Genomic DNA, 24,814 nt, shown 5'->3' on the forward strand with positions numbered 1-24,814 from the left:
GGTACTCTCGGAATTTCAATCTGAGCCTCGGAACCTCATATGTTGACCAAAGTCAACTCTTTATCAAAATTTCACAACTTTAGCAACTTAGGACCTCAATTATTCGTTTCAACTCCAAATTCAACTCCGTAACTTCACACAGATCCGTTTCGACATTCTAAAACTGTCGGAATCGACGGAAATTCGATCCGAGTTCCGAAACTCCAACTGACTCGAAAAAGCACTTTTTAACCAACTTTAACTCATAAAAACTCAACTTCTCAAAAACTCAACTTTTACCAATTTTTCCTCAAACCAACTTTACAACCACAAAACATGGGACTCGGGGCAACTATCGAAAGGGCAAAATAGTCATTTCCACGAAAAATTACCAAAATAACCTTTCGGGTCATTACATCGAAGGTTTCTCCGTTCAAGTCGGGAAGTGAAAGCTATTGAACTATGTATGTAATAGCTTGTATTGTTGAATTTTGGTCCTAGGCCCTACGACTTTAAAATGCATCACTTGGGTCTAATGCCACTTCTTTTTATACCAACAGTCAATATCTTTCTTGTGTTTTGTTGACGTGGTACATGCCTAGTATACTACAATGATGTTCTTTTTACTATGGATACCAAGACATGTACAAATTTGTAAAATATAAAAAATAGCTTCTGAGCCATATATGATATATTGAATTATAAACTTCTTCACCTTACAGTAATCACTTTCTTAGTAAAATAAAAACGATAGTATTTCATTACTTGTCTAGAGGAATCATACAAGTTCTAAAATTTCTTTTTAATTGCTTTCAGTAAGGAGGTTGTAATTTTCGAGTCGTACAACTGTCTATTATGACTTTCTTAAGATGAAGCATGACTTGCTGCAAATGGAATATTCAGCTCTAATATACCCAAAGGCCGGATGAGGACAAGACCATGGTTGTTTACGCTTCAACTCAGTTTCCCGAGAATACGCACAGTGTAATTGCTCGGTGTCTTGGTGTTCTTGGGCATAATATTTATGTGATAACAAGAAGGGTTGGAGGTGTCTTCAGTGGCAAGGAGGTAAAAAAATGAGTTGGGAAGTGAAATTATTTTGTAAGGTCCCTTTGCTCAAGGTGAGAGATGAGAAGGGAAAGTTGTTGAATCTTTAAGTGGTATTTATTCATCAATGAGAGAGAAAATAGATCTACATACAATCATCAAGTGTTGCTGTGAGCATGCTAGGCCTTGTGCATCTTCTGCATCTATTTTCCTCTGAGCAACTCGCAGATGAGCTTGCCAAGGGACTTACTCACGTACATCGTTCCTACTTAATGAACAAACCAGGCTTGAAGAATCTGTTCATAACACCTAGCTTGAGGGAGGGTGTTGAGGAATTAACGACTAGTACAGCTGTGCCTTAGCTGTAATCTGTTATGGTTAGTTAGAGTAGAGTTAGTGGCAGTTGGTCTAGCTTAAGTCGGTTAATTAATCTGTTAGATGGTTTTCCTATTGATCAGTTTTTTGATTGACATGAAATTTACTCTAAATTTGCAGCCTCTTAGTTCTGCTGACATTTCATAAAAGGTGTGTGACAAATGATACTGTTTTATGTGTACAATGACTCTAAGTAGACTATAAGTTCCTAATTCTGTTTAGTGCATCAAAGAATATATATCATGGAACTCAGAATCTAACTTCCTACCAGAAGCAAACTCATGAACTTCACCATTAATTTCTACTGAACTGCAGCCCGGTTCTTTCTCGATATGTTTATCCTTCATTGATATCCTTTCATCCATAGCTTCTTCAAACAAGCCCGTGGCTGCATACATATTTGCCATCAAAACATAGCCACTGCTTTCATTTGGATCCAACTCAAGCAAATTCTCAGCTGACCATCTGGCCAACTCCATGTTCCCGTGGCTCCTACAAGCCGATAACAAAGAACCCCATATGACAGCATCAGGTTCCATTTTCATACTTCTTATAACCTCTTCTGCTTCTTCAACTAGTCCTGCTCGACCAAGAATATCGACCATACAACCATAGTGCTTGATTGATGGTTCAATACCATATTCTTTTTTCATTAATTGGAAGTAGTCTTTAGCTTTATCTACCAATCCAGAGTGATTGCACGCGGTTAGTACACCGATGAAACTCACAGAATCCGGTTTCAGAATGGAGCATTGTAGCCTCGCGAATAGCTTAATCGCATCATCCTCAAATCCATTAGTAGCTAAGCCCAAAATCATAGAGTTCCAAGAAGACAACCCTTTATTTGAGATGCTTATAAAAACATGCCACGCCATTTCAACATTTCCACACTTGCAATACATGTCTATAATTGCAGTAACAACAATGACATTCAACTCCACATTGTTCTTCTTAACATACTTATAAATCCAATTCCCTTGTTGAAGTGCTCCTAAGTGTCCACAAGCATTCAACAAGCTCACTAAAGTGAATTCACTAGGCTTAATATTTTCCTCTTGCATTGTGCTAAATAGTTCCAATGCTTCATTCCACTTCTCATTTCTAACAAAACCACTTATCATACTGTTCCAAGAAACATCATTTCTAGTTGGCATTTTACTAAACAACCTCCAAGAACCATCGATTTCTCCCGATTTAGCTAGGCCCATGATCATGGAATTCCAAGAAACAACATCCTCAGTCTCATCCTCATCAAACAATTTCCTTGCTTCAACCAAAAAACCACAACTCGCATACATATACAACAGAGTATTTCTTATGAATGTGTCAAATCCTAGGCCTAGTTTGATGATTCTCCCATGAAGTTGAGCTCCATTTTTCACAAGACCACCTCGAGCATATGCCTTAAAAACCGAAGGATAAGTAAGCAAGTGCGGTTGTACTTGTGAATTGTTCAACATTTCAATGAAAATATGAATTGCATATTGTGGAATTGAACTCTCTGAGAAACCTCTAATGATAGTATTCCAAGTGAAAAGATTTGGATTTTCTATGTGAGTGAAAACCAAGTTTGCATAATTGATGTCACCAATAGGTGGAGACTTGGCTGAAAATGCAAGGACGCGGCTAGATGCTATTTTGTCCTTGATTAAACCACTTTTTATGAGATGAGCATGAATCTTTTTAAGGTCTCTCATAGTGGTGCATTTGGTTTCTAACATATGAAGATATGGTTGATCTAAGATGAACTTAGAAATGGAAATTGATGAGCAAACACTTGGTGACATCTCTGTTTTTGTTGTTTTTGATGTCTATGGAAGTGGAAAATTTATCAAGAATGTGCAGAAAGAGAGCAATTTGTTAAGTATGAATAGCAGCTCTCAACTGGCATAATAGATAAGGTATGTAGGGCCTATTTAGCACTAGGCTGATTTAAGGTCTTTCACACCAAAACTAAGCTCATGCCCCATATCAGCAAATTAATTACATATTCATATCCTTTTACCTTGATGTCGCTTCAATAATTACCTAAAATAGCTATTTTTTCTTTTCTCAGCATGACGTCAGCGCTCTTTTGTGTTTTGTCTTTTTTGTTTTATTTTGGGAAAGGCTCATCCTTTCTTTTCATGTGAAAAAATATTTTCTTCCTTTTAACCTTTATATTTTAAAAAAATAAATAAATATAGTAGTTAACTTTTTTTAGACTAATAAAAATGTAGGAAAATTAAAGAATTAGATTACAACAAGAAATAATTTAAAAAATCACTAGCTTATTTATTAAAATCAAAATTAGTAAAAAATATATTTTATATACTCCTTTTTTTTCTCATTTATTTATTTATTTTTCTCTTTTTTTCCCCTCAAATTTCCCCATTTTCTCCTATATTTGTTCCTTTTATTTTTGCATTTTTAATTTTATTTTTCAATTTCTTTATTTCTTGTTCCTCTCCTTTTCTTTTTTTCGATTAATTTTTTTTTTCTTTTTCATTCATTTTTTCTCAAATCATAATATTCTTTATTGTTGCACCACAATTTAATTTTATATATATTGTTATGGTATCATTGTTGTTGCTTCAATCCTTCCGTGAGACCTCCATGATACCATCACAATATATTTATATATTATCATGGTATCATTGGAGTTTTCTTCGATCCACAATGATACCACCACAATAAATCTATATATTGTTTTGATATCATTGGTGTCTAATTTAATTCTTCAGCGACACCTCCATGATACCACCCAATATATATAGGCTTAACAATAAGTGTTAATCATAGTTTCTAGGTTGATTATTTTATTGGTCAAATGGTCAGGTGGACCCCTGTACTTGTGTCGAATTGTAAACTTGACCTTTCTACTTGTAACTTTATCAAGTGAACCCTTGAACTCAACAAAACACAGTATATTAACCCTTTTTTTCATTTGAGCACGGTGCGTGTAATACAACCAAATTACACCTGAAATCCATGTCATTTTTAATGACACGTCAAGCATGAAAAGATAAATTATATTAAAAAAAAGTTATTCTTTTTCCTCTTTGAGGTCACCCAGCAGCCGCCCCTTACTCCAAATCCAAGCCCACCTCCCACCCGTTTCCATCTTCCTTACCCAGGAACTCTGAAGCACAAAAATTCACCAGTAGTGATAGCTTGAGAATTGTTCCCATCTGACAATTTTCTAGAAAAGATAAATTCTCCTTCTTCAACCCAAGCTACGAGTCTAATATCAAGTCAAATTCCTCAATTCTGTCCGTCAATCCTTTGATTTGAGCTTTCAATTTTAGAGAGAAGTTTTCAATTTGAATCTTCAAATTAAAAGCTCAAATCATGTAGCCCGTTTTTTATTTGAAGACAAATAAAACAGCACAAAGAATCATTCAAACAAAAAATGAATTTAAGCATTTGTTTCTTTTTTATTTCAGATAACCCATTTCTAATTTGAGCTTTCAATGAGAGAAATTTTCTTCTTCTTTTCAATTAGTATGTTTGTTGTGAGATGTTTGAAGGATGAGTACTTTCTTTCCAAATGGAGTGAGATTACAAAAAGAATTGGTGAAAATTATGAACGGTGGGGACGTAATTTTTTTTCTTCAGAATAAGAGAAGAGGAAGGGGATAATTTGTTTTTCCCTTTTCTATTATTTTTCTGATTATATGTATAATTTTATTGAGAAGTATCCATTCACGCTCTTAACCTGCGCGTACCTCACGCATTTTTCCAACTCAGCAATTTATTGTCACATAAGTTTGGTCAATGGTCAAAGGTATTTAAAATATTGTGTTTCATTGAGTTTAAGTGTTTATTTGACAAAGTCATAAGTAGAAGGGTCCAGTTTACAATTTGATACAAGTATAAGGGTCTACTAGACCATTTGGCCTATTTTATTCATCGACTGGACTTTAAGTATTCTCCAAGATTCTTTCACATATTTGGAATTTAATTTTTTGACCATATGCTCCTCCTTTAATTTTTTTGTTTTATAGTTTTAGTGTTTTGGTAGTACTCAACAAAACCCCAATTCTTTTTTCGTATGATCTCCTAAGTTTTTGGGAGGGTGGTGTACGTGTACACAGTCTTGGATCCCTTGTCAGGACTCGAAAACTCGAGTCAAGATGACACATATTATAATTCACCAGTAGATAATTCAATTGGTAACCTAGAACAAGTAACAGGCATATAAGGTAGAAACAAACAATTAATAATAGATGCATGATATCATTCAAGGAGACGGCGGAAAATAAGAACAGAAGCCAATACATACAACCAAAAGAGATCTAACACAAAACCTATTAGTCACATGTAAAAAGCTAGAGTACAAATTCCAAAGGTAGACAAAAAATATACATACTTGTCTCAAATGCTAAAAACTAGCCAACAACTATCACAAAAAGAGGCAAACAGATCCAAGACGTCAAAAGCTCACCCTTGCCTCTGAATACCTCAACAATTGGCTCAATATCAACGCGGATGACTGGTGCTCAAATCTTCATCACGAAAACAGATGCAGAATGTAGTTTGAGTATCAAAACAACATGTACTCAGTAGGCATCATAGACCAACTGAGCTTGAACAGTAAAGACAATATGAAACGCAAGAAATAACACTAGCAAAGGTCAAATCAATGAAATGATAACGAAAATCTAACAGGAATGCACAAGAGTCTACGAATGAATGGAAATGAAAAGCAAGTAACTAACTAAACCTAACTAGACTCCATAAGTCCAGAAAGTACACTTTTGTGCAAGTTTAAGTATATTATCACCCGAACAGATCCCTATAAGCCTAACGATTACACAGAAGAGCTATAACTACTGAGTATGAAATTCTATGAATCATGAACAGGAGAGTGCATAGTCCGAACGTCGAATCGCGGATAGAACATCCAATGATTCCAATAGAACCATGCAGCTAGGTACCAACTCAATAGAGAATAATGTGCCCAAAACTTGAATTGCAACTGAAGGTCATGTGCCCAGATCTTGAATTTATGTCTAAAATGGTGATCTGCCCAAACCTTAAATTTATGGCTATACGAACTGTCGAAGAAGAGTCTCATGTCAAGTCACCAACATAAGACCACCAGAGATTGACGTCCACCCCAAAGTTTCCAACAAATCACTCCAAGCCCGAATCAAATCCAACCCCAAATCATCAAGCAAAGCCCAAAGTCACAACATAATCATTGGGGTCGTAGTAAAAAGGGAATTATGAATAAAAGGTTATCGCAGCTATGTTACCGCCTAGATAAGGCTCACATTATCAAATCCAAGTCTGATACATTAGTCTTCAGGAAGCTAAGCCATCCAAAGCGACGTCAAAGAATTCTACGCCCTATCATCTCCAAAACGCTAAGGCACTAGCCTACACCAGGCTAAGGCCAATAATAAGCTACCAAGTACCAATGATCACAAAACAACTACGGACAATAACCACAAGGTAAGAGATGATCACACAACAAAGAATAACATGCTAGCACTCTCGAAATACTCCAAAAATAAGGTCTGAGGCATGAGTTTTAATAAGTAAACATGAATCGACTACCAACCCATCCCAATTCTATCTAACCAAAATGAATTTACATTCTCGAGCTCAATCTAAAAACCGGAAAGGTGTAGCCTATCACAATGTAGACCACACACGTTCCAAAATCATAATTTCAAAGTTTTTCTCTTTCGAATGGTCTCTAAACGCCGTCATGCTATCAAAAACATAATCACCACATCAAAACACATTTTTTGACACCAAAAACACTACAATTGGCAACCGACGTTATTAAAGAACTTATCATTTGTCTTTAGCGATGTGGTCGGTGGCACCTTAGTCTACATATCATTAATGCAGTACTATATACGTAAGCAAAATGAGGGGTTACAATGCATGATGTTACCTTATTCTACTCCAGGCAATTCTGCGTCAAATGACCCATCTTGTAGCAAGAATAACAATCCTTTTTGGCCATATCAATCTTTTTAACACTGGAGTTTCCTCTCTTCTTAAATTGAAATTTACCCTTTTTATTGACTTATCAAATCCCGTGTTCTTCTATACTTCCTTGTTCTTGCTATTGTTCTTTTTCTTAGTATTAGAAGTCTCAGCAAATTCAGTTAGAAAAGCTTGCTCAATTGTTTTAGAATTGTCACGACGCTCATCTTCCAGAACAAGATGGTGTCCAATGTCTTTAAAAACTTGGTACTTTCATTATGGTTGTATGAATTTTCATATATTTCCAACTAGCAAGAAGAGATCTTATAACTTTCTGGTAACCTTTTGTTTGCATCAATTCTAACTTTCGCCACTTCTAGCAGATTATAAACATATGTCACCATCATCATTGGTAATACTTAATCCCTTTCTACTTAAAGCTTTTCTTATTTTCAGAATTCAAAACTTTAAACACAACAAGATAATCTACTTGTCTCTCTTTTCTCACTTGTACTGACCATTATTAGTCACTACTATGAGTTTGATTCCTTGGTGCAACAAACATCCATTATAGCAAGCACTCTATGATTTCTAATATGCTCCCTCAATTTATGTGTACCTTTGCTGAATTGAATTGTTGATTAATTAGCCTAAACTCTATGAATCTCTTGATATTCCTATTGCTTTGCATTTTCGATTTTAAGTTACTTCCATAGAGTAAGTGCCCATCAGATCATTTATACAACAAATATTGTAGGCATTGCTTGAAGACTATTACTCTTGAATTTTGCATATATTAGAAATTAGTGTAGTTAGAGAATGAATAACTATTTGGATAAATAAAGTTACAATGATATTTGCTTTCTAAGACTTTCTTTGCATTCTCTTAGCGATCGTAGTCTTAAAGGCTTACTTGAGCTTACAAGATCTTGAAAAGAGTAGTGAGTAAGTTGTCAATTGCCGCACGGAATGTTAGTAAGACTCTAAGTCCGTGACAAGTACGGCCAAAAAATCAAACCAAAAGATATTTGCTTACTGTATTGAAAAAGAAATCTCTCCATTCAATGATGAAAATCTTTAAAAGTCACATTTCTAGTTTTTTATATTGTTGTTGTATGAATTGGTATGCAAAGACATCACTGGCACAGATGAATTTAGAAGAAAGAAGTTTCTCATCAAAAGATTTTGTAAGCAAACTATCTATATTTCCAATCAAGGAAATGACAAGGAACATATCAACATCAAAAATATTACAAGTCTCTTTGTATGGAATGGAACATTACATTAGATATTAATTCAAGATTTGAAGTTTATGAGTTCTATGCGCAAATGTACAAGCTGAAGTGTTGGGATTTTCTAAAGCTCCTATGTATAAAATTGTCACTGCAGATGGCATTTGATGGGAAATTTGCTTAATTGTATTTGGTTCATTTGAACCGTCTGATGTTGAATCTGATGAAGTACAGTAGTCCATTAAATCTGTGAGCATAGTAAGCTTCCACATCTTTGATATGGTCCGGGCAGTAAACTACACTGCACTAGGAAACATTCCACTACAAGTGTAATTTGAGAACATCAAGGACACATGCCTGATGCGAATCATTATTTTGAGGAGTTTCTAAGCTAATGGAGCTAGTGACAATATGTTTTGCAAGTTCATTGATAAATATTAATCACCTAAACCTGAAAATGAACATGCTTATAACAAGTCAATTACATAAAATATTGAGAAATTTTATGATAAATATGAGTTAAATCTATAATAGATACCGAACATTTGATAAGACAAAAAAAAGGAGGATACGCAAATACACATAAATATTTTACAAGGAAAATGGAAAAACGTAAATATGACAAAGTGAAATAAAAGGGTGAAAAATTAATAACTCTTAGGTCCACCAAGTTCATAGATAGCAACCAATCTTGTCTGCAACTCATCACTCTAACGCATGTGAAATGGTTGGTCTGGCAAAGTTGATGCAACAACATTAAGTTGTTGGTCAACTTTTTGTCTGAGTTGATAAATCACAAGATCAAAATTAAAAATATAAGGATCATAACATTTAATATCATTAAACACCGATCAAGAATTGTTATTCTTGGCAACATGGGAATGGGGACGGCGAAACATTGTTGCAAAGCTAGAGGAAAAAAAATTAAGAAAGTAAAGAATACTCAACACTCTATAAATATGGGGTACTTTGGAAAAACCTCTTGACCTGCTTTTATAGGTGAATTTCCACTAAAGAGAGAGCTTTCCTTAGTGGAAATTCACCTATAAAAATAGGTCAAGAAGTTTCTCCAGAGTACCACATATTCATAGACAGGGGCGGAGCCACCTTGTACTAAGGGGGTTCATCCGAACCCCCTTTGACCGAAAATTATATTAATTATATATGATTAAAATATTTTTTTTATGTATATATAGTAGATGTCGAGCCCCCTTCAGCTACTTCCTGTGTCTATTTCTACAGATTTTGAACCCCCTTATTAAAAATCCTGGCTCCGCCACTGTTCATAGAGTGTTGAGTATTCTTTACATTCTTAATTCTCTTTCGTCTAGCTTTGGGAGAATGTTTTTCCGTCCCCATTCCCCTGTTGTCAAGTATGGCAATTCTCGATTGGTGTTTAATAATAATGATAGTAAATATTATGATTCTTATATTTTCAATTTTAATCTTATGACTCATCAACTCAGACAAAAAATTGACCAACAACGTACCTAACGTTGTTGCATCGATTGTACAAGACAAACCATCTGGCATACATTGGACTAATGAGTTCCAGGCAAGATGTGTTGCTATTGTTGATGCATTTGGTGGGTCTAGGGGTTAGTAATTTTTTACCCTTTTATATCATTTTTCTATATATGCTTTTCTTCGGTTTTTACTTTTCTTTGTAAATTATATATGTGTGTGTTTGTGTATCCCCTTTTTTGTCATATCAGATATTCGATATCTGTTTTAGATTTAACTCATATTTATACATATATTCATACAATTTCTCAATGTTTTATGTAATTAACATGTTATAAAAGGTTATTTACTTTCAGTTTTAGGTGATTAATATCAAATAATTAAATTGCAGTTAAATGATAAATCATATATTGTCAATGAATAAATTATAAACTCTTGTTTATTTCATTACATTTTTATTATGCAAACAATAGAAATCATATTTTTACTGGTGCTAGTTCTAAGCAATAATTTCATGACATGACACTCCTACAATTTATCGAGGACATAATCGTAGATAGGAGGATATGGAAGTTGCGGATTATGATAGGCAATTAGTAGGTAGTTGAGCTGAGAATGGTCTAATTTCTCGTATCAGTATTGTTAATACTATTCTCCAACTATCTCATTCTTTGATTTTATTACTTCATGTTGCTTTCATTGATTTAGTATTCATTTAGTTCCATTGTAAGAGAAATTGATGAAGTTATGTAACAAGTACTATTAACTGCAATAACATCCATCCAGACTATATAGCTACAGTAAGTTACCTGAGGAAGAGAATAGAGCCTCCAAATGTAGTAAGTACTTTTCTTTGACCCAAGCTCAAAGAAGAAATTGAAGAGAGGATCCATTATGGCTCGTTCAAAAGCACAACCTCCATCGAGAACATACAGAGCCATTGTATCAATAACATCTTTAGGTGGAACAACCATAGAATCTGCAGAATCAAAAATATCATTCTTGTCATAGAAATGATGTGTTCAAAGGAAAATTTTGCCCAGTTCGCAATAGCTTTGGACGAAGATGACTACGGCCGAAAAATCAAACCAAAAGATATTTGTTTACTGTATTGAAAAAGAAAGATATCCATTCAATGATGAAAATCTTTCAAGTCACATTTCTAGTTTCTTATATTGTTGTTGTAAGAATTGGTATGCAAAGAAATCACTGGCACAGATGTATTTAGAAGAAAGAAGTTTCTCATCAAAAGATTTTGTAAGCAAACATCTATATTTCCAATCAAAGAAATGGTAAGGAACGTATCAACATCAAAAGGATTATAAGCTCTTCTGTATGGTTAAGCCTACTGTTCGTGACTGAAGAATGGAACATTACATTCGATATTGATTAAAGATTTGAAGTTTTTGAGTTCTAAACAAACTCATATGCAACACCAAAGTTCTATACGCAAATGTAAGAGCTGAAGTGTTGGGATTTTCTAAAGCTCCTATGTATAAAATTGTCACTGCAGATGGCATTTGATGGGAAATTAGCTTAATTGTATCGCCACCACAGCAAAATTCAGCTGATTCGTGTTCAAACTATTTTGCCGAGTAAAATTCACTGTTACGGATCTTTTTTAATGCAATATAAAGAGATTCTAATCGTAATATTTTAGCCATATTTGGTTGTATTATTTACATTACGTGCATATGTCAAACAATCTTAAAAGATGAAAAACGAAAGAAAAAAGGAACGATGCAAGCACAGTTTTATGTTCGTACTAACCGGCATGCAAAACCTTTTTAATGCTGAGAGTATTTGGTTCATCTGAACTGTCTGATGTTGAACCCAATGTAGTACAGTGGTGAACTAAGTCTATGAGCATAGTAAACATAAAGCTTCCACGTCTTTGATATGGTCCGGGCAGTAAACTACACTGCACTGGGAAACATTCCACTACAAGTGTAATTTAAGAACATCAAGGACACATCCCTGGTGCGAATCATTCTTTTGAGGAGTTTCTAGCTAATGGAGCAAGCGACAATATGTCGCAAATTCATTAAATCATCATAAGAGACATTAATTTCCTGAGAACAATAAAACCTAAGATGAGTATAAAGAACATCATAATTGTCCTTTTAGTATAAAGAACATCATTAAATATACATTTTTAAGATATCAATTAAATCACAGTTAGCTTGAATATGTGAAACTGAAGCATCAAATACTTTGAAACAGACCATGTAATTCAAATCATAGGCTCAATTAATTACATTTACTTTCAAGTCCATATCGAAAACTTTTCATTACATTTAAAAGATTCAATGCAGTCGCAGAAAGATTACAACTCTAATGATAGAGAGTATGTACTTATGTAATCAAAATGACACCAGTTTAACCACTGTGTGACCTATGAAGCTGATAAAGTAAGGAATTTTAAGCAGAGTAAGGTATATACTTCATTGTAAGTTGACTGGAGTTTATTTTTCTATATCTATTACTAGCTCAATTTAGAACTATTGAAATATGATTACAAATTAACTGAACATGCAAAGCAGATAGAGAGGTGGAAAGTTGAAATCAAGAAGGAAAATTTACCTAATTCATATTTAATTGAAGTTAGGGTTATCTCTTTTTTATTAAATTCCAATAGCATTTTCTTGCAAACACTCATTCAAATTTAGAAACAAAATCTAAGCTGATGCAGTTTGGTGAAAAGCCCTAATTCCAATAGCATTTTGCCAAGAAGGCGCAATCTGTTCCAATTAATAGTCCAGGTGAAAGTTAAATTCATCAACGCAAAAGAACCTATAAGTCCCATTCAGACGAAGCCCAAATAGCAATCAATAGCACAGCCAAAAAAAAATTAAGCAAAGAAACACATTTTGAGATTTGAGATAACAACCATCACACCCAAAAAAACGGAGTAGATACATACATGGAAGAAACCAAAAGAGATGATGAGAGAAGCGGTGTAATCTGTCAATGGAGTTCCTACACCAGAATAACAGCCACCTGCAACTACATCGGGACTGATCAAAATACTCTTGCCTGAAGCAGCCATATCCACCATCACCTATGACAGAGATTGTAGTGCTGCCGGGTTATTTAGGGTTTAAACAAAGAAGTACAATGGTTTGATATAGCCTTATATATAAAGCTGTCAAAAAGGGCCGGCCCAAGCCTCATGGGCCAAGGAATTTAAAGGGATAGGGTGGATCATGTTCTTCATTTTGAAGGGCTGAAAATGTTCAATTCAACCCAACACTAAAAGAGTCAAGGGTTAGGGCGGGCTAGCTCTTCTTTTTTTTCTTTTTAAATTTATAATTCTAGAACATCAAGAAATGAGAAGATTTTAAAATTAAATATGGCAAACAAGGGTATTGTTTCAATAACACTAGCAAAAAAATTAGTATAATTAGCATATATCTTGCATACCAGATACGCGAGCGAGATAAAAGAGTGACAAGCAAGATGGGAGGGAGGCGAGGGCACGAAATTTTTCTATGTATCCTAGATACATGTGAATCTACTTAGATAGAGTATATCTATAACAAATTAACTTAATTTTGAGTCCATATATTCTGAGATACATGTATCTGGACGAACCAAAATCTGGTAAGATTCATAATATTACAACATAACGTGTATTTAAGTAATTAGATTATATACTAGTGAGATTATTGTAAACTACCCTTATATAAAAGGTTTTGGCCCATGTGCTGACCCCAACCAAGCCTCAAGGGCTTATATAGGTCGGGCTTATATAAGCCCTAGTTTTAAATGGGCTTGAAAAAATCTATCCCAACCCTACCCTAATAACGGGTTGGGTTAGGCCGGCCCCATAGGCTAAGCCCGTTTTGACGGCTCTACTTGTATTTGTATGTTTGTATTGTGAGCCCTTCTATTTACCTGATATAGCCTTATACTTGTATGAATTGTTATTGTGAACCCTTTTATTTACTCTTTTGTTACCTGAACTCATCGAACCTCAATATTTTAGCGTGTTGCACAAACACTTATATGTTGGCTAAACAAATAAATCTTTTGATTCATGTAGGAATATTTCAATCACATACAAAATGACTAGCATGAAACAAAGAAAACTCATTTTTCAAAGTTCATCTAGCTATGTCTACTTTTGCTTGCAAAGGGCGTAATTTTTTCCATTCTCTCACGAGCTCAGCTCCTCTGCAATTTCCCCCCTTCTCCCACGAGCTCAGTTCAAGGGCATTTTATCTTTGATATTCACTATAAGTTTCTTAGTTTTTCAAGTTATGTTAGTTCGTATTTCTTTTTCTTTTTGTCTATTTGTATTTTTTTGATTTTAGGGTCAAGTGTCATTGAATTTTCTAAAAAAAAAATTGGAGATTTTAATTTCATTTGTGCCTAATGATAGTGTAATATGCTTCTGTAGTGGCTGTTATGACTTCGATTGACTTCAATAGCATATTTCATAAATTTGAGTGGATTCTAAGATCTATTCGTAAAATTTCAATTTCAACTGAAATTAATATTATTTTTCATCAATTGTTTTGGGTATTGATTCTGTTAGTGGTCCATTGTTATATATCAATTGTGTATAAGAATCTTGACACCTTGTTACCTTAAAAAAAATGGGGATTTTTGTTATTCTTATTTTTTAAATTAGAATATTTTCCAAGTACGAACAAATTCACTAATAATGTTGTTTTTCTTATCACTTTACAGGCATGGTAAGTAAATGATTGCAATAATAGTGACACTTCAAATTCATTATGGAGGTTGTTTTGTATATGATCATGAGCTAAGCTATGTCAATGGAATCATTGATCTTGAAAAGATTAATACATATGTATATAAGTTGTATATCATGTTGCTTCATAAATTAACACTGGAATTGGATGCTGAAAATGTTGAAACATTTGGATGTAGAATCAACAAGAATGGTGACTATTACATGTTAAATATTGATTTTGATGTTTTAAAATTTTCTTAATAATTTGAATGATGCAGATTTTGTTGATGTATCAAATTAATTTACCTTTAGTTGTTGAGGAGCTACCCGTATTGCGTAATACTAATGATGATGTGTCCTCCCCACAAAAAGAAAGTGTTGATGTGTCCTCCTCCTCACAAAAAGATAGGGCTGGTGTGTCTTCATATCAACCATTTAATCAAAATGAAAATAGAGGTTTAAGTGAAGACCAGTTGCTTAGAGTTAAGAACCAGTCTCCTAGAGTAAATGTAGAGCCTCATTCTGATTCTGATTCAATCTATGATGTTGATGAAATATTTATAATTCGAGTGATTTCAACGAGTTGCTTCAAGCTAGACAATCTAACACTCATGAACAAGACTCTACTAGACGTGGTTCATAAGACATCATCTTAGAATCATTTTAAAACCTTGTGCTCTGATACTAAGTTTGTCACGACCCAGGGATACACCCTAGACGTAACACGATGTACTTGACCCCGAAGGGGTCACATACAAGCCTTTAGCATAATCATAAACATAAAGTCATAGCATAATGCGGAAAAATTTAAAAACTTTTACAATCAAAGTCAACTTCTTTTTCATAATGAAAATAAGAATCTAGACCTTGTCTCAATCACCATCTAGTACACTAGAGAATACAAATAGGGTCAAATGCCCTTTTACATCAATAGAGTCTCAAACATAGAAAGTACAATAGAAGCTAAAATGGATAATGTCTTGTCCTCGAATCTTGAGGACTCACCAAGCCTAGGGAATAGTCAACCCAAGCTTCACTTGAAAGAAGAAGTGTGTCTCAACACCGGAACCTACACTCATAGTAAATGTAGAAAATATGGGATAACACAAATAATGTACTAAGTATGGAAGCCATGACAAAATTCTTAAAACATGCATAAAAGGGACATTTAGTTGAAATCATGCCATTATCAAGTTTAAAAGTCATTATGCACATTTATGAAGAAACATAAGTCAAACCAACATATAAGCACCCCAAAGCCATACTAGTGCAATGCAAAGATAAGGTCCCATAACCATATCAAATGCTAAGTATCACATTTAAATTATCAACAACATACATATCTTACTTTTGTCTCGTCATAACCAATATACATAAGTAATGAGTTATTCATGTTCATAATTTGTAACAAGTAAAGTCAACCTTAACATCCATACATATCTTTCATACATAATCCATAATTCTTCATAACATAAGAGAACCTCACCAAAACCCCTCTTAAAGTCTACTTGTGCAATGCATAAGTGAAGTCCCATATCCCTCACTCATACTAAGTAGTACCTCTTAAGAACTCATAATTAAAGTTCATGTTCTTATCATAGTTCATATTCATATCATATAGGAAAAATAGCATTAACCGACATAGACTATGTGAGCTACATGGAATCCGGTGTTCTACCCCCTACACTGAAAAGAGGTGTCCTACTTGCCTAAGGTAGAACATACATATTAGCTTTTAGGTGGATCCACTAGCTAAAGACCTATATGGGCACATAGTTATGGGATAAGGAGATTGCTTCTAGAAACCCTAACTACTAACGTGGAGGTTTCCATCTCATGAGATAACCATATTAGGAACCTAACTACTAGCGTGAAGGAACCCATCTCATACTCATATCTACTCGGTGCTAAGCATAATTCCTTTTAGAATTCATATTTAGTCTTTACTTAAGTTTGTGTTTATGAGAGAATACACTAGGCACTCAAACCAACATACATCAAAATAGCTCATAGATTCATTAGGTGAGAATGTCCTTTCAACCTTAGAATCATCAACATGTGAGTAAACCTTTCATATAACATTCATCGTGTTTCATGAGAATAACCCTTCAATCAACACCACAAGCTTATCATAACATACATACATAACTTCATACATAATAATGTGTAAGGGTAAGGGTATAGGGAAGAAGGATCTTGCATCAATACCACAATTACACAATAGTCATAGGATCATCACTATATCTAAGTGAATCACATATTCATATACAATCCTCATCAACATGTATAAACCCTAACAAGTTGCCCTTCAAGGCTATGAATCAAGATCAACCCTAACTTCTAGAATTAACACATTTGATAGAGGGATATCATGATTCAAAAACTTAATCAATGTAAACATAATCAATTGTCAAGTTCCCATCATCAATCAAGCCATATATAGTTCACAATTTAGGAAGAAGGGGAAATAATGGGTCCAAGGGAGATTTTCATCATAAAACATCAATACTCCATTAATCCAACCATAATTCATCATAACCAACCATAATCAACCATAAATGAACAATTTAAAATGTTTTGGAAGGAGACCAATGACCTATGTTATAGATTGAAAACCCTGGATTTGGGGGATTTGAAATCTTAAAAACATAGTTTGAAGGGTCTCCTTGGGTGATAGCTACCCAAGGATGAAAAGAATCCATACCTTGACTAAGAAACTTCAAGAAATTTGGGGAAGAACCTTTGGAATACACAAACCCTAGATTCAATGTCTCATTTATTCTTCCTTGTGTTTATAGAGAGAAATATTGAGAGAGGAGAGAATTTTTGATATTATTTGGGTGTTTGTGAATAGTGACTTAGTCTTGTGAAATTTGACTTAAAAACAACTTATATAGCAACCCTACAAATACCCAAAACACCCCCACTTTAATTGGACTAAAAAGGAAATGACTTAATTAACCCTTACTTAAGTGCCCCCGTCAGGGACCACATCCCACCTTCACGAGCCATGGTGTGGACCACTACCCATGGTCCCCCTCGTGAAAGTTGGGGCAGTAGCTACATTTAGGTGACATGAGACTCACGAGTCCAAGGCATTGCCACGAGAGGCTCTACGAGATGTGGTCCCTCTCGTGGACCTTGAAGCAGTGGCCTTGCCACTTGGGACCATTTGCTCCATGCCTAAGGCAACTCCATGAGGCCTCCCACGAGCCGTGATCATGACCATAGGGTATGGTCATGGCCGTGGAAGTTGAGGCAGTAGCTAGGATTTTTGGGTGGCCATTTTCTATGGCCAAGTAATCTTCACAAGCCCCCTTCACAAGCCGTGATCCCCCTCGTGAAGGGTGAGGCAGTGTGTCTTTGCTAGGGGCAGCCTTGGCCTTTTGCTTTTGGTTTGGCCCCTTTGCCTTGGCACTTGCCTTTTGGCGTTGACCCTTCTAAACCCCATTTCATGACGTTCACCCTCACGTTTAGGCTTTAGTTTAACCTACCATTTTCTGGGGTGTTACATGATGATTACAATTATTTCTTGACAATGGTGGATTACCATAGTAGATCCACTTGGACACAATTCATCATATGCAAAAGTAATACACTGCAAGTCATGGAAGCCTTCATATCTCATAGAAGACCAATTTCAAACCAAAGATCATGCCCTTATACACCTTAACATAATGATGTGATAGAAATGAAACGTAAATATCTCTTGAAAACAACAAGGGTACTTCTTTTCCAATCAAAATTGCCATTGAGATATTGGATGCCTTTGTTTTCCTACCATTTTGAATGCCCACAAAGACAAATTTGAATCAAGGGCAACACCACACATTTTGTTGGATACCCACAAAAGGCTATAAAGTACCACATCAAGCTACTAAGAGATCTCATGTATTTAGATATGTTCTTTTTCACGAAGCTGTTTTTCCTTTTGTTATTGCTCCTGATGGTTCCAGATTCAATTATGTCTTGAAATTACTTATTTATCATTTGGATAAATTGTTTTATATGCGTGGTACAACAAACACTTTTGTTAATGATGAATTGTTTGAAACAAACACATTTTATGAAGTTACTACTAACCAAGTAACCAATAATATTGATGAACATACATTGGATTCAAATGCACATCCACAATCATCTAACCATGTACCATCCTTGCCTAGTCCTAACACACATGTTTACCATCGTCACCTGCACCTATGAGGCCAACTCGGCCACTTCATACCGCCAACTATTTGAAAGAATACAACTACACTTTACCTAACTTGCATTCCCCTACACCTACATCTATCACCATTAATCCACAATATTCCCTCCCTTCATTCATATTCAATCATGACCATGTTTGTTTACCAACTTGTGATTTGATAGCCAGCAGTTATTGAAGACCATTTTATATGAATGTATGAACCTGATTCTTGTGAAGAAGCAATCTTAAATCCTTCTTGACAAATGACACTGACACAAGAATTTGAAGCCTTGTACAAAAATGACCTATAGGAATGGGTACCTTTACCTAAGGGAAAAAAATGTTATTGGATATAAGTGGGTGTACAAACTAAAGCGCAGATGGGAGTGTAGAAAGTATCAAAGTTAGGTTGGTTGTAAAAGGATATACTCAATAGACTCGTATAGATTATACAGAGACATTCTCGCCTGTATCCAAAATGATTGTTGTTAGGATTTTAATTTTCCTAATTGCGAAGAAAGGATGAGGCTTTTATCAACTAATTGTGAATAATGTTTTCTACTATGGTGATTTGTATTAGGAGGTGTACATGGAATTTCCACAAGGACTTATGGGGGATAATGACATCATGATTTGTAAACTAAACAAGTCATTGTATAGTCTAAAACAACCTAGCAAGCAATGGTATGATAAGCTAGCCTGCAACCTTTGTTCAAAAGGATACACACACTTTAACAACGACTACTCATTGTTTTATACAAAGAAGGGGTGTTTCCGGGTATTTGTTGCTATCTATGTTGTATGTGTTGAGTATGTGATCTGGATTGGTACCGAATTAGAAGAAATCACTTCCCTATAGGCGTTTCTGCATGATATTTTTAAGATAAAAGATCTCGAAATTTATACTATTTTCTGGGGTTAGAAATATTATGCAGACAAGATGATATTCTCATCTCCTAGAAGAAATTTACTACTGATCTCCTAAAAGAGTATGACTTCATGAATTACAAGGTCTCTACATCACTTCTTGATTCAGCTGAGAAACTTAAGGCTATAAATGGCAAGCTACTATCAGACCCCACTCACTATAGAAAGGTAGTTGAAAAACTTAATTTTTTCACAAACACAAGTATGAGTATAGCCTATAGTGTTTAACATCTTAGCCAATTCATGCAGACGCCTAGAGAACCATATTTGATGGTTGTTTATCGTGTCCTTAGATATCAGAAACAAGATTCTACATTGGAAATTTTCATTTCAAAAAAGCCTGAATTTAATATCAACTTATTGTAACTTAGATTGGGCAACTTTTCCTGATTCAAGGAGGTCTAGGTGGATGTCTGGTGCTTATGGCTAATAGTTTCATTAGATGGAAGTCCAAGAAACAAGCCACAATATATATCTCTGTCATCTTCAAAGGCATAATATAGAGTTGTGAGACAAGTGGTGGGAGAACTAGTATGGTTTGAGGGATTACTAGATGAATTAACAATGCAATGTTCTTTATCTATACATGTGTTTTATAATAGCCAAGCAACAATCCACATTACCATAGAAGTGGATTGTCATTTTGTTAGGGACAAACTTCGAAAAGGACTGATTGCACTCCATCACATCTCCTCAAATTCACAATTGAAGACATCTTCACCAAAGCAACATGCTACAATCTTGAGGATGAGATTATTTGCACTGTACTAATCAAATATTCATAGTGATTAGTTACTTAATTAGGTTAGTTAGGAGTCTGTTAAATTTGTCATACAATTAGAAACAAGTTAGTTAATTAGACTTCATGCAATTCTGTATGTGTATATATATATCACTTTGAGTGCAAAGCATATAGATTCTTATGCTCCTAATTGGCGTGATAGTTTTAGATTACTTTAAATATGGACAGGAAAGGTGTAAAAAAATCATATATCTAAGTTTATTTCAACTTTGTTTAAATTGCTCAACAATATACTATAATACCGCATCCGTTATTTAAATTCTATTGTTTCTTGAATGAGACAATAAACTTTCTTAATCTTAAATCAAAGACAATATCATATTTAGTGAAATCTTAAATAGGGTCTGATGGTGTCAGGTATATACACGATCGTATTCTTATATGATATAAATAGAAAAAATATTTTTGAAAGATTATTCTCAACTTATGTAAAATATAAAATATTTTTGAAAGATTATTTTCAACTTATGTAAAATATATCAAAATTTAAGTATGAATGAAAAATAAAAATACTATACTAAAAAAAAAAATAACAATAACAAATAGTTCGATAAGATCGGGGAGAGAAAAAAAATAATAGGTATTAACAATAAATTCAAGACTAACATTAATCATATATATATATATATATATATAAAAGAGAACCTTAGGCCCGCCTACATGGCGCTACTACAAACCATAATATTCTTTTAATTTACTTATTTCCAAAACTAGTCTTCCCCTTTCATGAAATGTTGTGACCTTTATGAAAAGTTGCGACTTTAATAAAGAGTTACGACTTTATGAAAAGTTGTGACTTTTATGAAAGGTTGTGACCTTTCTAAAGGGTTGCAACTTTTCCAAATAATTGGAACCTTTCTGATAAGGCACAATAAATATTTGTTCACACTACCCTTTGTTGTCTATAAATAGAGGGATTTCCTCTCATTTTAAAACAACGAAAATTCTGAACCTCCTCCTCCTCCTCTTCTTCTTCTTCTTTAAATATTTGTGTACTTTGCTCATGTTGAGTGGCTCACTGACATTATTGCCTATGTTACAGATCCAGGTATGTATTTTTACCGTCAATAATCTATGTTTATGCTATTAAGGATAAATGATAAGATGTAATAATTTTTATTTTCCTTTACATTACTAATGTTTGTTACTACATAATCTTTTATGTAAGATAATAGAGTGTTTTAGTTTTACTGACTGATAGATTTTAAGTATTATTTTATAAATTTTGTGATATTAAATTCGCACAGATAATTTTACTAGTAGAGCAATAATAAATTAAAGGCTAACAATGAAGTAGGTCAATACATGCATTTTAAAAATGTGAAAAATAATGTTTTTGTGTGTATCAAGTGGTTTTTTTTAGGTGATTAATAATGCAGTCGGTGGATTTGCAAATCTTATTTGAACTTTGACCACTCAATTAATATTTTTGTCCTTGATAAACTATATTATTGTTATAAAATAATATATTGTGGATGTCCACTATTCATTATGAAGATAATCATAACCTCCATAATCTCCACCTTTATAATAATTATTTTTGTAACATTTCACTTCCATAACCCCCCCCCCCCCCCCCCCCCCCCTCAATTATATTCATGTTAATGTCATGTTTATGACTAAACTTTTGTATGTCTCTATGTTACACTATAAATAGAGGCATATGGGTTCATATTGTATACACTTGAAAATTTGGTGAATACTTTGAAGAATAAGAAAAGCTCTCATATTTTGTTTCTATATTTCTATTGTTTTCATCTTCTATATTTCTTGTCTTGATTTGCTTTAGTTTTACAACAATTATAACATTAATTAAGTATAATTGATTAATTAGTTATCTCTTGTTTCTCTTTACTCAGTTTCAGTTCATTAATTATTTTGATTTTAATTTAAAGAGAATTGTGTGGTTGATCTAGAAACTGCCGACTAAATAATACAGTTTGAATTAATACTGGATTTTATACTCCCTCCGTCCATTTTTATCATTATATTAAAAATAGATTTTCATATTTACTAGTTCAATTAAAAAATTAAGAGATAATTTATCATTTTATATATATTTTTATTATTCAATATTTGGATGACTTATACTCTTTTTTTTTTGCTTTTATTTGTTATATTTGGACTTAACACATCCATTAAAAAAATAGGAATTGACATTTGACATAACTATTTTATCATACTACCCTGATTAATTGTTTTTAGTACTCTGCCCATCTGTGATACCATTTGATCTTGGTACGATATTGAAGAAAAAAAAAGAAAGACATTTGATAGTTATGGTCCAAAACAATCCTTAGATATTTATGTTGTTGGAAATGATTCTATTAAGAATAAAAAAGAATTTTTAAAAGTTAAATTGTTTCTAATTATAGGGAGGTGACATGGACCGATTACAAAAGGAAAGGGTGTCACATAAAATAGGATCGCGCTGGAAAATAATTTGAGAATATATATTAATGCTAAGGGTAAAACATGATTATTATTATTTTTTTTATTTCTTCATATGTTAAAAGTAATGACCAGCAAAAGTGAAAATCTATTTTTGAAATAGTAAACAAAATAGAGATTAATTAATAAAGAGTGATATAGTAAACTTATCAATATATTTATTGCTTCTAGAGGATATGTCAAATCAAACATAGACAAGTAAGATGAAAGAAAATTGTGGTTATAAAAGCTTTTAATCAACGGTAAAATAAAAAGTGTGTAATTATTGTCTCGAAATTTAAAAGTGTAATTTTTTAACGTATAAAATGATGTGTCATTTCTTTTGAAATGAATTAAGAAAAAGTGTGTTAATTTAATTTGTTTGATTTCAATTTTACATGGAATTTTAAAAAGTAAAGAATTTTTTTTAATTTTGTAGTCTTATATTAAAAATATGTAAATGTACTAAAATGTCTTTAATTTGCAGTCCTAAATAAAGACTTCCATGGTGAATAACATGAGAAAAGTAAGGTTAAATTAATTTAGACATGTGAAAAGAAGAAGATCACGCGTACCTTATCTTTTTCGCCACAAAGATCACTCCTACCTTATGGTATAACATATGCCAATGTCCATATCTCTCCCTTTAGCCCTCATCTTAGTAGTATTACATAAACTAAATTTGACAAAAAGAGGGGCAAAAAAGAATTTTCTCTAGCACCTATAATAACGAGTGTTTATGAAGTTTATACTTTTTTCTACACCAATAAATAGTCCATAAACATATATGGTGTATTTACACAATTAAAGGTCTTATACGAATGGAGCTAGAACCTAAATAAGCCACAAAAACATAAAAGTGACCAAAATAAGCCATTACGGTTTAGTGGAAGAAAAAATTCCACTTTATCTAATATTCTAAACGTTTTTCGTTAGTCTCATAACGTGTATATTTTAATATATAACTGAACTATTTCCTACACTTTATAAAATGGAACTATTTCTTATACTTTATAAAGTGTAATTTTTTCTTACACTTTGTAAAGTGGAACTTTTTCTTACACTTTATAAAGTGGAAGAAAATCTTACACTTTACAAAGTGGAAGAAAAAATTTCACTTTACAAAGAGGATCACATTTTTGCAGTGTTTGTCATACAATTATATTGATTTGACATATCATAAAAACGGAAAAAATTATTACACTATGTATTTTTATTTTTTTATTCTGAAAAATCCTCCAATCTCTATTTAAGGACCCGTTCAACTATTTGATAGCACCTACAACATCTTTTCTTCTATATTTGTTCATTTCAATCTCAAAAAAAAAAATGTCTTCTAAACCAAAAATTAGAGTTTCGATTTATTGGGATGGCGAAATTATACATGACGGAAATACCATTTATTATAATTGTCCTCCCAAACACAATGCTAAATATTCAATTAATGTCTGATATCATAAATTTCTTTCATCAATTTATAAAAGAATGGGTGTTGACACCCAATTTTGTCCGACCTTTAAACTTTTTTAGGAATGCTATTCGATTAAATACGAATTTTGAAAATATGTCGAGTTTAAAATTTTAATCGATTTTGTCTAAAAAATTATATTTAGTACGCATGCTTTTATAAAAAAAAATTATTGTAAATACTATATTTTAAACTATTAGTAAAAACTCGAAATATTTCAAATGTTTTAAAATTTAAGTATTTTATATTATAATAATTTTAGTATTATAAT

General features: G+C 33.2%; 3 protein-coding genes across 3 annotated transcripts in view; 1 reads left to right on the plus strand and 2 right to left on the minus strand.

Annotated features, from left to right (window-relative positions):
• LOC125844026 (putative disease resistance protein At3g14460) overlaps positions 1 to 1,269 on the plus strand; it is a 78,488-nt gene extending 77,219 nt beyond the window's left edge. Inside the window, exon 5 of the mRNA XM_049523256.1 lies at positions 796 to 1,269. The gene's annotated coding sequence lies outside the window, so the exon portion shown is untranslated. The remainder of the gene's footprint in view (positions 1 to 795) is intronic.
• Positions 1,270 to 1,377: 108 nt separating this feature from the next.
• On the minus strand, positions 1,378 to 3,234 carry LOC125844033 (pentatricopeptide repeat-containing protein At2g42920, chloroplastic). The gene has a single exon (XM_049523265.1). It carries the CDS (start codon positions 3,186 to 3,188, stop codon positions 1,620 to 1,622), a length of 1,569 nt encoding a protein of 522 aa, XP_049379222.1. The 5' UTR covers positions 3,189 to 3,234; the 3' UTR covers positions 1,378 to 1,619.
• Positions 3,235 to 5,591: 2,357 nt separating this feature from the next.
• LOC125844722 (protein RRC1-like) lies at positions 5,592 to 13,111 on the minus strand. Its single transcript, XM_049524048.1, has 4 exons — positions 12,946 to 13,111; positions 11,793 to 12,094; positions 10,832 to 11,001; positions 5,592 to 5,888 (listed from the first exon to the last, which is right to left on the minus strand). The coding sequence occupies exons 2-4, from the start codon at positions 11,899 to 11,901 to the stop codon at positions 5,883 to 5,885; spliced, it is 285 nt and encodes a 94-aa protein (XP_049380005.1). The 5' UTR covers positions 11,902 to 12,094; positions 12,946 to 13,111; the 3' UTR covers positions 5,592 to 5,882.
• Between the last annotated feature and the right edge of the window lie 11,703 nt (positions 13,112 to 24,814).

This window comes from Solanum stenotomum, chromosome 11 (assembly GCF_019186545.1).
Source record: "Solanum stenotomum isolate F172 chromosome 11, ASM1918654v1, whole genome shotgun sequence".
NCBI lineage: Eukaryota > Viridiplantae > Streptophyta > Magnoliopsida > Solanales > Solanaceae > Solanum > Solanum stenotomum.